General features: G+C 48.3%; 1 protein-coding gene across 2 annotated transcripts in view; it reads right to left on the bottom strand.

Annotated features, from left to right (window-relative positions):
- Positions 1-3,657: 3,657 nt before the first annotated feature.
- USP33 (ubiquitin specific peptidase 33) overlaps positions 3,658-12,917 on the bottom strand; it is a 56,465-nt gene continuing 47,205 nt past the window's right edge. For both annotated transcript variants that reach the window (XM_066597813.1, XM_066597812.1), the window contains exons 22-24: positions 12,375-12,477; positions 8,352-8,420; positions 3,658-7,216 (exon numbers count right to left, since the gene is read on the bottom strand). In XM_066597813.1, coding sequence (XP_066453910.1) covers positions 7,059-7,216; positions 8,352-8,420; positions 12,375-12,477 — 330 coding nt within the window. In that variant the 3' untranslated portion in view covers positions 3,658-7,058. The remainder of the gene's footprint in view (positions 7,217-8,351; positions 8,421-12,374; positions 12,478-12,917) is intronic.

Raw genomic sequence — 12,917 nt, forward strand, 5'->3', positions numbered from 1 at the left:
ACCCAGGACTGTAACAAGGGGGCGCTCTAATAACTATGTATAATATATCAGGGGTCATTTATTTATACCCAAGTTTTTCAAAACTAACACAAGTTAATGCTTCACGAGTGAAAGGACTCTTACCCACTGGCGATACGACTTCCCTGCGATGCGAGATAAGAGTGAAAACGTATGATAATGAAACCAATGATGTTTAATGGTTTCCTTCTCATTAGCGATGTTTTCACTGTAACCTCGCATCGCAAAGAAGAATCTACGACATCGCCCATTGTATTCAATAGGGGCCGGCAGCAGCGCCAGCCGCATTGAAATCAACAGGAGAAGACAGAGAGAGAGAGGGTGTTGGGGCGGAGCTACAGGGAATCCCTGACATATCTTCCCATATTTGGGAAGATATGTCAGATGTTGGGCTGGCCCCGCTCCCTCAATTGGCTAGGGATTACTATAATAACCCCTCTAACCCCCCCCTCCCGATCTTCTCCTATTGATAACAATGGGCGATATCGCATATTCTTCTTTGCGTTGCGAGGTTACAATGAAAACATCGCTAATGAGAATGAAACCAATGAAAATAATTGGTGTCATTATCATGTGTTTTCACTCTAACCTCGCATCGCAGGAAAGTCGTATCGCCAGTGGGTAAGAGCGCTTAGGCTGGGTTCACACGGGGCGGATTTGCCGCGGAATTTCCCTGTGACAAATCCGCCTGTGACGGGATTAGCCAGTCCTGTGGACGAGATTGGGCAAAAATCTCATCCACACGGGGCGGACCGTCTGTTGGGGCGGACCGTCTGTTGTGGCAAAGCCGGCACCGCGGCGCGCATTCCCAGGATGCAGCAGGTCAATTCTTTTTTTTATTTCTGTTGCAGACTCGCTCCTCTCTATGGGAGAGACGGCTGCAACGGAAACGCATGCGGCGAAGCCGCTCCAAAACCTGCGGCTAAGTGCGACAGGTTATGGAGCCGCGCTTATTACACATTTTTTTTTGCTGTGGCAAAACCGCAAGCTTTGCGCTGTGAAGCCGTCCGGTGGGACCCAGCATTAGTGTATGTGCATGCATTATTGCAGAATGAACAATGCTCCCCCCTCCAAATATCAGCGTATTTGCCTTAATTTGCGCCCACAGGGCGTGTACATCTGCGAACGGCCACGAAATACACACAGATTAAACGGACTCATTGGCGGACTTCTGGGTGTGTCTTATCCCGCAGCGTTTCATCTCCTGGCGTCTCGCATCTATTTTCACATCTCGACTTCTTTAGGATCTTTTGGTGTACAGATGCGCAAAAAAATAGAGCACGCTGCGTGACCGAAAGGCGCAGGAAAAATACGTGCATGTGAACTAACCCATTGAAATCAATGTGTTCTACTCTCTGCATATTACCGGTGTGAATAGGGCCCAAGACTGTTCTGGTCACCCATAGCAACCAATCAAAATGCAGTTTATTTGTTACACTGCTGAGACAATGAAAGCAGAGCTCCGATTGGTTGCTATGGGCAACAAGGTCTTACTGATAGATTCCCCCCATTGTGTTCCGCTTAGACTTAACGGGCTCATACTGGAGTAGGAAAACATGGCTGCTTCTTGTTTCTGCCCACAGGATAGGGGATAAATGTCTGATTGTTGGGGTCCAACCACTGAACCAGCCACCTGTATACACCGGAATGAAAGGAGAGATGATAGCATACAGTCACGTGGCACTCGCCCATGTCCCCATACAAATGAATGGCATGGCACTGCCCTCGTGGATAAGGGATAAAGGCGTTGTTGGGTTACAATGTCCTCCATTTGGGCAGACGGCTCGTACCGCAATAGGATTCCATTTCTGATATTCTGCTGCCCTGATGGCGCCGCTCAGTGAGTCTCTGCCAATATCGTATTCTGTTGAGACGCCAGCTTCCGGTCTGAGCTGGCAGTCGGGCATCACCACCCCGGTCCCATACAAAGAATAATTCCCCCATGTATCCGCAGTCTGTTGCAGACACTGGGGCATATTTACTTAGACTGGCATATAAAACAGCCGTCTAATGCGCCCATCTGCCAGCGTAGTAAGCTGGCACAAGCCTTTTAATACATTCAGGTCATCTGGCGAAACTTCCGTAGAAGCTGAAGTGTGTTTGGAGCTACAAGCTATACAAGTTTTTGGTGGAGATTATACTGAAAGTTGATGGACTGTTTGCTGCCATAGCCAAAAACGTTTGCCGTTTTGGTGTGGTTATTGGTTTGGTTCCTACAGATGTGTTATTATATAGACCCAATATATGCCCACTGCGTCAGGCAGCTCTTAGCCTGGGTTCTCACATGCCGGATTCCCGGCGGAAATCTCACGGTTTGGCCGCAGCAAAAAAAGTGAGATTTCTGCCGGGAGAAGCGCTGCTTCAAAACCCGCGGCACTTAGTCGCGGGTTTTGAAGCGGCCCGGGTGCTCGCTCTTCCGCTGCGGCCGGTGCTCCCATAGAGGAGAGCGCGGCCGCAGCGGAGGAAGAAGAAGAATCAGCATGCTGGGGCCGGTTAATCCGCACCGCAGTGCCGGCTTTGCCGTCCCGTGTGGACGAGATTTCTGAGAAATCTCGTCCACATGGCTGGCTAATCCCAGGATTAGCGGCCGCAGGCGGATTTGCCACGGCGAAATTTCGGACAGAATTTCCACGGCAAATCTGCCCCGTGTGAACCCAGCCTTAGGGTGGTCTCACATCTGCGTTTGGACCTCAGAGGTTCTGCTGCAGATCTGGCACAAAATACCGGAAGCTGGCAGCTGAGCACATAGTGAACGGGCCCCGTTATAATCAATGGGGTCCTATCAGCGAGGTTTAGTTTCGTCCTGAACATTCGGCCTTGGGGATTCTCCTTTCCAGCTCCCCAAACGGAACTGGAAAGACAAACCGACAACGCAGATGTGAGACCACCCTTACTTGTTATTTCATTTACGCTCATTTAAAATTGGTCTTTTTTTGTAAAATTCCGGAAAAACTAAAAAACAAAAAAAAGAGAATGTTTAAAAAAAATAAGAAGCACCTGATTGAGCATGTGGTGGTCGGAGGCAGCGCAAATGTAGTAGGGAGGACGGGGAAGCGAGACACCCAGAAGACATGGGGGTAAAATGGTGCGCAGCATTTGGAACAGCGTAACACTGGGAGATGTGAGCACCATCAGAAGGGGGGCTTACAAGTTCCAGTATGCAATGTTTATTTTTAAGGCTCCCTCCACACGGGCGAGTGCGATCTTGTGAATCACGGCTCAATATCACATTCGCCGCCTCGCATCACTGAGGGGATGTAGCTGTCAGCGGCGGCTCGCAGAGCTTCTCTAATGGGGAAACCTTGCATCGCATAGCGGGCACCTAGCACCGGCGCCATTGAAAACAATGGGCAATGCCAAGCAAAGGCACACCCAAAAGATACGGCGTGCCGCGATTTGTTTCCCACATCGTGGTGCAATACGAGCCAACATCGCTCATGGGGCTCATGTTCCTGCATCTTGCAACGCACAAATCTTGCGCCATTTTCTCAGCCGCGTGAAAATGGCCTTTGTGAAATTATAAATGAATGCATGAAGAAATCCGTGTCTGCGGAGTAAAAGCCTCAGTGCAGAGAGTACGCAGGATCCCCCAGAATTAACCCCGTGTGGGCCGGCACATAAATCACACAGACCTGCTGGTAAACTTGTCCTTTTTTATTGATGATTTACAATGATTAATTAAATAATCCATAACGAACATTCACAACATGCTAACAATCACATCTAGCCATCCAACGACTGCATCTGTGCGAGAGAAAGGACAAGCAATGGGCTGCTGGGCACCTGCGCTGTCGCTTCTATGGTAGTGGTCATGTGTGGGTGGCAGAGGCGCTTCACCCGCGGCCAGCAGCAAGTCCTCCCCGCAGAGCCGGAAGAGAGAATATTAGGGACTGTACATAGTAGGCGCTACTCTTAGGAGAAGTTAGAGAAGTTGTCCAGCACTAGAAAAACGCAGCATCCTCCTTCCAAAACGGGCGCCAAGCCTGTCCACCTCAATGCAGCCACTAAACACACCCGCCGACGGGTTGGCGCTCTGAAGCAGGTTTTTCTAATCCTGGATGACCACTTTAACAGCGCACTATGGGCATCTGGGCGCAATCAGAAGATATAGCGGCCCCCAATAAATAATGCCTGGCATAAAAAGAGTGGCACACGGTCTTGGAAAATCAAGATAATACAAAGCGCCTTCTCTATATTACAGGGGGCATATTTATCTTTTAAAGCGATGCTACCGATCCTGGACAAACAAAGATGGCTGACGGCTCCTCTGACTACATGATATACTCTGTACATTGGTATATATCCACGTCTAAGACCCCACATGCTGATCTGACTGTCCAGCGCCGCTCATGTGGGCAACACGGGTCAATCAAAGCAGGTGTGGCACCTTAGACTAATAACGTATAGTAATGTACGGTGTGCATCAGGTAGTCAGAGAAATGCTGCGGACATCATGATTTATCCAGGGCTGTGAGGAAACGGACGATCATCAATATGGTTATTTGTCTTTATACATCCATCATTAGTCGGCTGCAGACGACTAACGAGCCTTTTTATGTTCACAAAAGATACAATTAGCTGACGAATGAGCATTTGCCCAGGCAATGTGTAGAGCCGGAAGTAGACAGCTCCATACACATTAGAGTGGCCCGAGTTGGTACTGCAGGCTCAGCTCCCACTGAATTCAATGCAATACCATCCCAGGCCGCTGCAATGTGAAAGGAGCTGTCAGTTTCTGACGCTATCCACACTGACTGTGGGGGTCTGATTCACGACCTCCGGCAATCAACTATTGATGACTAATCCAAGGTTAAGTCATCAATAGTTCAGACCTGGACAACCTTCTTTAATTCTGAGTAGAGGTTTCCATTTTAACTCCTCGCCTGCGGGTACTTTTGTATTCTGCCCAGCTTTCTTGGGATGAACTAACTAGTTATATTAACTCCCGTCCACCATTAGGGATTGTGCGAATTAGAAAACCCATACCCTATTAGTGAATTAACAGGTTGGGTCCCCTATTCAGGACCCTCATCTATTGCCAGAAAATAGAAAGGCTACAAAGAGAGCCTGGAGGACTCGGCCCATCCATGCATTACACAGACAGCCCATTATTTTCAATGAGAACTGTGTAATACTAAATTTCTCCTGTGGAGGCGCTGGAGGGAAACTGAACACTTCGCGTCAGAGATTCCACCAAAGATTATCGCTGATCGCTGGGGTCCTAGCAGCTGGACAATGTGTGATCCGATAACCATGGGGTCTCCATCTAACAAAAAAGGGGTTGTGCAAAGTAAACGGCCACTTAAAGAGACCCTCCAGTCCTGGACAAACCAAGATGGCTGCACTTTTTCTCCGACTACCTGATGCACACCACTGATATCTGAGGTCTAAAAGACTACCCGCTGCTCTAATTGGCAAGCGCTGCTGCTCACATGAGCGGCCCTGGCCAATCGGAAAGCAGAATGCAGTGGCTGATTGATGCACGGTGCATCGGGTAGCCTGAAAAGCGGCGCGGGGCCCTACGAACTGGTGGCTGTTTGGGGATAAAGGAAAGCAGCAGGTAATATAACAGTTCCCTCCAGTTGTAGGATGCGAGGGTCGCTTTAAACAACTGTTGACTTTTGTTTGTACTCTACGAAGAGAGGGTACATGACCATGTAATCCCAACCAAGGGTTTCCAGCAATGGAAGGGTTAACAGTACACATCACTAGTACCTATACCACTTTTCTTCCCAAAATGTGTATTGAATTCCCAGACCGCTTCGACGTAGTATTAACCATATAGAAGCCATAGGGGGCGCCATTTTTTGTACTAGCGACAAATGTGTTGCTTTCTTCTGAGGCGATAAGTAATGTTTCCCGGATTTTACTGGAGGTCTTGTCTACTTTAGGCATTGGAAATCCTAGATTTTGCAGAGTGCAGACTACTCTATGACAGCGACAATCACCAACCTTTGTACAAATGTTTGCTTTTTTTCTTTTGCGACCGTAAACGATCGGTTGTGCTTTCGGGTAAACTTCAGACTGGTTCCACTGTGCTGTCTTATTCTATGCTGGTCCACTTTAAGGGGGGGGGGGGAGGTGGTAACCTCTATACATGGGGGCAAGTCACACTTTCCTGAACCTGTGCTCTTCGGGCCTAATGTAGATCTCTACATCTGGAGAACATCGTTGGCAAAAACTGGTAAAAATAAACTCGATTCTATAAATATACAGACAACGCATCATCATTACTAAAATAAAACCATTTTCGTCCTTCTGTTACTTCGGGGCATGCCGCCATGCACGAGGACATACGAAATAAAAAATAAAAGCCACCAGGTAATTGGCCATTCCTTCATGTTCTTTTTTTTTTTCTCCTTATGGGATTGCAGGGCCCCCCCAAAACCTGACGAGTGTGCCGAGTTACCTTATTTGTACTATATAGAAAAATACACTATCTTAGAGGGTAAAGGGAACGAACGAGGCGGAATCAAAAAAAAAAAAGTGCTTAGCTTATTTGTACGGCCCACTCCGAGAAAGTGCGCCATGACTTAAATATACAAAATAAAAGGGGGAAAATATAAAGGGGGTCCACGAGATCGGTCTATACACACACAATGTTCCCGGCTGACGAGGAGTTGGGTCCTGACGACATGGGGGCAGCGAATAGGGTCGGGGGAAAATCGCTCCTATAATCACATTGGCATTGCAGAATTGATGACATGCGCAGCCCTGCAGCTCCCCGCAGCCACGGACAGATTCGGTTTTGGTTATTATTTACAAGTCGGCAGGATTAAGAGGAAGATTAAAAAGAATTAGTTTACTACATTTACATAGGTCGTCTGAAACAAACAAAAAAATACATATAAAACGAAAAAAAAAATAATAAAACCTTCGGGTTCTCCGCTCAGTCTTAAAAAAAAAAACATAAATAGGACACTTAAAATCACAACTAAAAATAGTAATAAACGCCTAATTGTAGCGCCGAACTGAAGGAATGCATGTCAAGAGTAGGAATCAGGGAAGTAAAATATCAGCGACTCCGAGGATGAAGCACATTATACATTCCGTGTCTCCACGTCAATCTTCTCCTCCGACTGTTCGGCGTCGGATTCGGGGACCGGGACAGTCTGTCTCAGGGTAATTTGAGGCCCGCCGCCGTAGATGGAGTGGAGAAAACTCCAGGTTTCTTCTGATATCTGCCCGGAATCTGCTCCTGTAGGACATACAGCACAAGAGTAAGGATCAGCAAAGCAATGGTGTCTATAGGGGGCTGTTAGAGGGGCTCTCCCCCCTCTGGCTTCTTATTAGCAAGTTTGTGGCCACAACAGGTAAACTTTGTTGCGATCATAGATGATTTGATAAGAAGGTGCAGGAGAGGAGAGAGCAGAGGGAAACTATTGGCCATTTAGGCCGGTCTCACAGCAACGGGTTGGAGTCCGCAGCGGAATCCGCCCAGCGACCGCGCATACCTGCATTTTTCAGAATTGCATATGACCGTGGCAAAACACCGCCGATCATGCGCAGTACAGATTTTTTTTCTTCACACTGTCACTATGCGATTCATGCGGGTACCCGCGACCTATCCGCAATGTCAATTGTGGATGGGCTGTGGGTCGGACGGCCTCTATCTACCTCAATGGAAGCAGTCTGTGCGGAATCCGCACTACAATAGAACATGCAGCAATTGAATTCCCGCGAGCGGAAATCGCAATCGCTCTGCGCTCATGTGAGTGGACGTGCGAGTGTTCCATTTTTTCAATGATTGTGGAATACTGCGAATTACCCGTGCGGGTGACGATCGCGGATTCCGCAATTCCAACCCGGTTGTGTGAGACTGGCCTTATATAGGACGATTATCGCTCACAGGTTCTTAATCGCAGACTTTAAGTTAGCCTAAACCCCATCAGTGGATGGCGGTCTTGTCGTTCTGTGTAAACGCTCTCGGCTTCACATAGAAGGTGACGTGCTGAGCGAGAAGGCCACGATCCAGCGGTGAGGTCTGTCAGTGTAAACGCTCTGCACGAGGGCTAATGACGTGACGCCAGCGCTCGTGCAGTTGTTTACCCGGCCTTTCGACCCACGTAAAAGGTCCATAAGCCATCAGTCCAGCCTCAGTGAGTCTTAGACTGCAGTTTCTATATACGGTGATATGTAGGAGCTGCAGAAGATAAAACACGGCAAACATTTTTTAATTAACCCCAATTGCAAAAAGGTTCGTTAACCCAAAATACCTGCATTAAAGTGAAAAATACAAAACTTTTTGCCCCCGACAGATGTCCAGAGGCTGGAAGCCTTGTGATTCACAAAACTAAATCAAGTAATACCGTAACATGTAAGAAATCCCTCACCTTGTTTTAGATTTATATGTCCGCACTTTGTGACTGCTATTTTTGAATTATCAATCGCACCAGGAGGATCTGCGAAAACACAATGTAGGATCAGGAAACATTTCATCTCCTAGTATGGAGTCTCACTGCCCAAGCCTGCATCTACACTGAATGACACCGTATTAGAGGACCCATCTCTTTCATGATAGGAGCTTCCCTGTATGGAAATTTCCCCTGTGACCCCGCAGCATTAAATCCCGTGACAAGTCTTCGGTGGATCAGTTTCAGTGTAAATCCACATTAGATGGGAAAATGCAGCGATCGGAGCGACTTCCAACGAGGCCGGTCATCAGTCATAGCCGGGCCGGGATGTCACTGCCAACCCTGGGGGGGGTTTAATCGTGTATCAGTGTGGAGAGTATACTAAGAATGGTGTGATTTAGGAAAGTCCAGCAAAAAGGCATCCTGTGCATGGAAATTACTTGTCGCCAAAAGGGGTCAGAGGAGGATGTCAAGAAGGTTTCTGACCAACAGGTGCTGCACAGTCAGGAGCAGGGGATACAGCGCTGGTGCTACAAGTAACGTGTAAGCATGCACAATTCGGCATTCCTTATCACGGATGGGCTACGTACGGCACATGCCCAGTTCCAGCAGCATTGTGTCTAAGAGAAACAAAGTCAAAACTCCAGCGGGCGAAAGAGCACAAAAACTAAATCATTGAGCAGGGGAAAAACATCACTGGATCCAGATCTCTGCTGCACCGTGCTGATCGGATGTTAGAATTTTGTGCAAGCAGCACAAGTAGATGACCCCTTCCCATAAGGCCAGAGGAGGTGAAGTAATGGTGCGGAATGGAAATCTTTCTTGGCACACCCTGGCTGCTGTGATACTGGTGGATGGATGCAACAACAAACTGCTGCAGTTCTGAAGGCCAAAAGAGGCCCAACGCGCTACTAGATGGGGGTCTCTAATAAGGTGACCCGTGTAAATATTAATCTTTATTTATATAGTGCCAACATATTCCGCGGAGCTTACAGAATAGGGGAGAAACAAAGATACAAAAACACCAGTTACATAGTAATCAGTTGATGGAGACAGTAGGGGTGCGGGGCTGCAACGAGCTTACATACTACAAGTAATGGGGTGGTACAGAAGGTAAAGGGCTGGAGATGTGCGCAGTATGGCGGGGTGGAGAGTGAGGGGTGCTATACACATAGACAATGTTTAGGCCATATAGTGGCCGAATCGGCATGACTACAGGGGGCGGTTGGTTACAGCCAGCAGGGTTCGCTTTCAGTAGGACAGGGAGCATGTTATCAGGGGACTACAGAGGGGTTTGGTTTAGGAGATATGGTATGCCTCCCTGAAGAGGTGTGTTTTTAGAGCATGTTTGAAGTTGTGTGTGTCAGGGATTGCCCGGATAGTTTCGGGTAGTGCGTTCCAAAGGACAGGTGCTGCTCTGGAGAAGTCTTGGAGGCGGTAACGAGAGGTTCGAATTAAAGGGGCGCTCAGTCTGATTTTACAATCGGAGCACGTGGGCTGGGTGGTGGATTGAGATGAGGGAGGCGATATAGGGGGCGCTGTACTGTGGAGGGCTTTATGGATGAGGGTGGTGAGTTTGAATTGGATTCTGTATTTAACAGGCAGCCAGTGCAGTGACCGGCACAGGGCAGAGGCGTCCGAGTAGCGGCTGGACAGGAAGATGAGCCTGGCTGCCGCATTCAGGATGGATTGGAGAGGGTAGAGTCTGGTGCAGGGGCGGCCGATCAGCAACGAGTTGTAATCATCAAGCCGTGAGTGGATGAGGGCAACAGTGAGCATTTTTAGCGTGTCCACGGTGAGAAAAGAGCGGATCCTTGTGATGTTCTTGAGGTGCAGCTGACATGTTCGAGCCAGAGATTGGATGTAGGGGGTGAAGGAGAGATCGGAGTGGAATATAACCCCCAAGTCAGCGGGCATGCTGGGAGTTATGATGCCACACACTGAGATGGAGAAGTCAGGATGAGGTTAGTGGAGGGCGGAAACACCAGGAGGTCAGATTTTGAGAGGTTCAGTTTTAGGTAGAGAGAGGACATAGTGTTAGAGACGATAGTCAGTGGCGTTCTGAAGGACTGGCGCTGTCATGTCACGGGAAGAGGTTATAACTAGGTAACGTCAGCATAGAGATGATACTGAAAGCCAAAACTCCTGATGGTTTGTCCAATGGGGGCTGTGTAGATGGAGAAGAGGAGGGGGCCGAGGACTGGGGGACCCCAACAGCAAGAAAAAGAGGAGAGGGGGTAGAGCCAGCAAAGGAGACGCTGAATGAGCGGTCAGATTGGTAGAAGGAGAACCAGGAGAGAGCAGTGTCCTCTAGGCCGATGGAGCGAAGCAAAACGAGGAGTTTGTGGTCAACAGTGTTGAATGCTGCGGAGAGGTCGAGGAGGATCAGTAGGGAGTAATCGCCCCTTGATTTAGTCTTCAGGAGGTCATTTGAGACTTTAGCCAGGGCGGTTTCTGTCGAGTGTAGATGTCGGAAACCGGACTGTAGGGGATCAAGAAGAGAGTTTTCTGATAGATAGCTTACAAGGCAGGAGTAAACCAGGCATTCTGGTAGTTTGGAGATGCAGGGGAAATTTGAGATGGGCCAAATTTGCAGCATCAGACGAATCAAAAGTCGGTTTCTTTAGCAGTGGGGATATGATAGCGTGTTTGAATGAGGAGGGGGAAATGCCAGAGGTCAGAGAGAGATTGAATATAGTGGTGAGATAGGAGATAACCACAGGGGAGAGGGACCGGAGGTGGTGTGAGGGGAGAGGGTCATTAGCGCAGGTGGTGGGGCGAGCAGAGGAAAGCAATCTGAAGACTTCTTCCTCTGTCGTTGGTCTAAGTACAGGCAGTAAGCAGGAGTTAGATGCAGTACTGAAGAGACTAGGGTCGGAGCTAGTCTGGGATTGGGAGTTTATTTCCTGCCAGATGTTGATTTTCTTTTTAAAGTAAGCGACCAGCTCTTCAGCACTGAGATCCATCACCGGGGGCTGCGGTTTAGGGCTGAGAAGGGAGTGGAAAGTGTCAGAGAGTCGTATAGGGTTGTGAGATAGTGAGGTCACGAGAGAGGTGAAGTAGACTTGTTTGGCGTGGTGGAGGGCGAGGCTGTAGGTTCTGAGCATTAATTTGAAATGGAAAAGTCCGTGGACTTTTGCGACTTTCTCTACAGCCGTTCAGCACATCTAGAGCAACGCTGGATGAAGCACGTTTGAGGCGTGAGCTATGGTTGCCGCAGTCTGAATCAGATGGCCTTGGTCACAGGGGGCGCCACTTCATCCAGGGCATGTTTGAGAGTGGTGTTGTAATGTGCGGCAGCCAGGTTGGGGCAGGAGAGGACAGAGAGGACTGTAGGGACTCAGCAAAGTCCTGGGTGTGAACAGCCTGAAGGTTCCTGTAAGTATGGTAAGTAGGAAGGTCTGAAGAGATGTTAGGGAGCGTCACAGAGAGATGGCGGAAGACCAGATACAGAGTATTGCCATCCCTTTGAGTCGGAGAGGCTGTGAGTTGTGAGAGACCAAGGGAGGAGGTAAGTGATAGAAGCTGAGAGGCAGATGGGGAGTTGGGGTCATTTATGGGGATGTTAAAGTCGCCTAGGATGAGGGTTGGGATTTTGCAGTATAGGAAGTGGAGAAGGCAGGCGGCAAAGTTATCCAGAAACAGGCCAGGAGAACCTGCGGGGCGGTAGATAACTGCTACTGGCATGGACAGCGGGTGGAAAAGTTTTAGCATATGTACCTCAAAAGGATGGGAAACACCCTAGACAAAAAGCAAAGTAACTTGTAGGGGGCCCTTACCTCCCGGCACATGGGGGCCCTGCTATCAGGACACAATACCTTCTACTACTCCAGTCTGTGGTTTCATATAACGACCCACTCATTTTATGGACGTACTAATGAATGTTACCTATTCCTTCGGCTGGCTGCTCAGGTCTCTGATCTGTCGCTGCATAAATGAAGTCTCACGAAAATCCCGTCACCCGTTACTACGTCGTCTTCTGAACATGAAAATGACACTTACCAACGTCCTTGCCCTTTACAAAGCCTTCCCACTCCCGGAACCAGTGCATGCTGATGCAGTAGATAACAGCCATGGAGTCCTCTTCTTGGAAAGCTTTATTTAGCTGTGGAAAGGCAGATATTAGACTAAAGTGTTAACGATGTTGTCAGAAGGGTAATTACAGGTTATTCATGCTCTGTACTAGTTGATGGGACTTAATATTACGAGCTCCAGCTCTAATGGTAAAGTAAAAGCCGGGGCTCACAGCATACTAGATATCATACTTCAATCGCCTCGTCTGAGCCCGCCGCAGCAGGAACTGACCCTTCTAAAATCCTGCAAGTTAATTAATTAGCACATCCAAACTCTATGGAAAACAGTCAATCTGCAGACGTTTCTGGTCTCGGTTTTTATGATGATGATGTGATGATCTGCGCTTACGGACTGACAGAAGTTGCTTATATGAACCCTGTGCATCCTGAAGTTTTATTTTTAGTATATTTATTGTGTTTTAGGCTCTTATTGGTTCAAACATGAATTTTTAAGCGTTTGGTTTACAAATAG

The sequence above is a fragment of the Eleutherodactylus coqui genome, chromosome 3 (genome assembly GCF_035609145.1).
Source record: "Eleutherodactylus coqui strain aEleCoq1 chromosome 3, aEleCoq1.hap1, whole genome shotgun sequence".
NCBI lineage: Eukaryota > Metazoa > Chordata > Amphibia > Anura > Eleutherodactylidae > Eleutherodactylus > Eleutherodactylus coqui.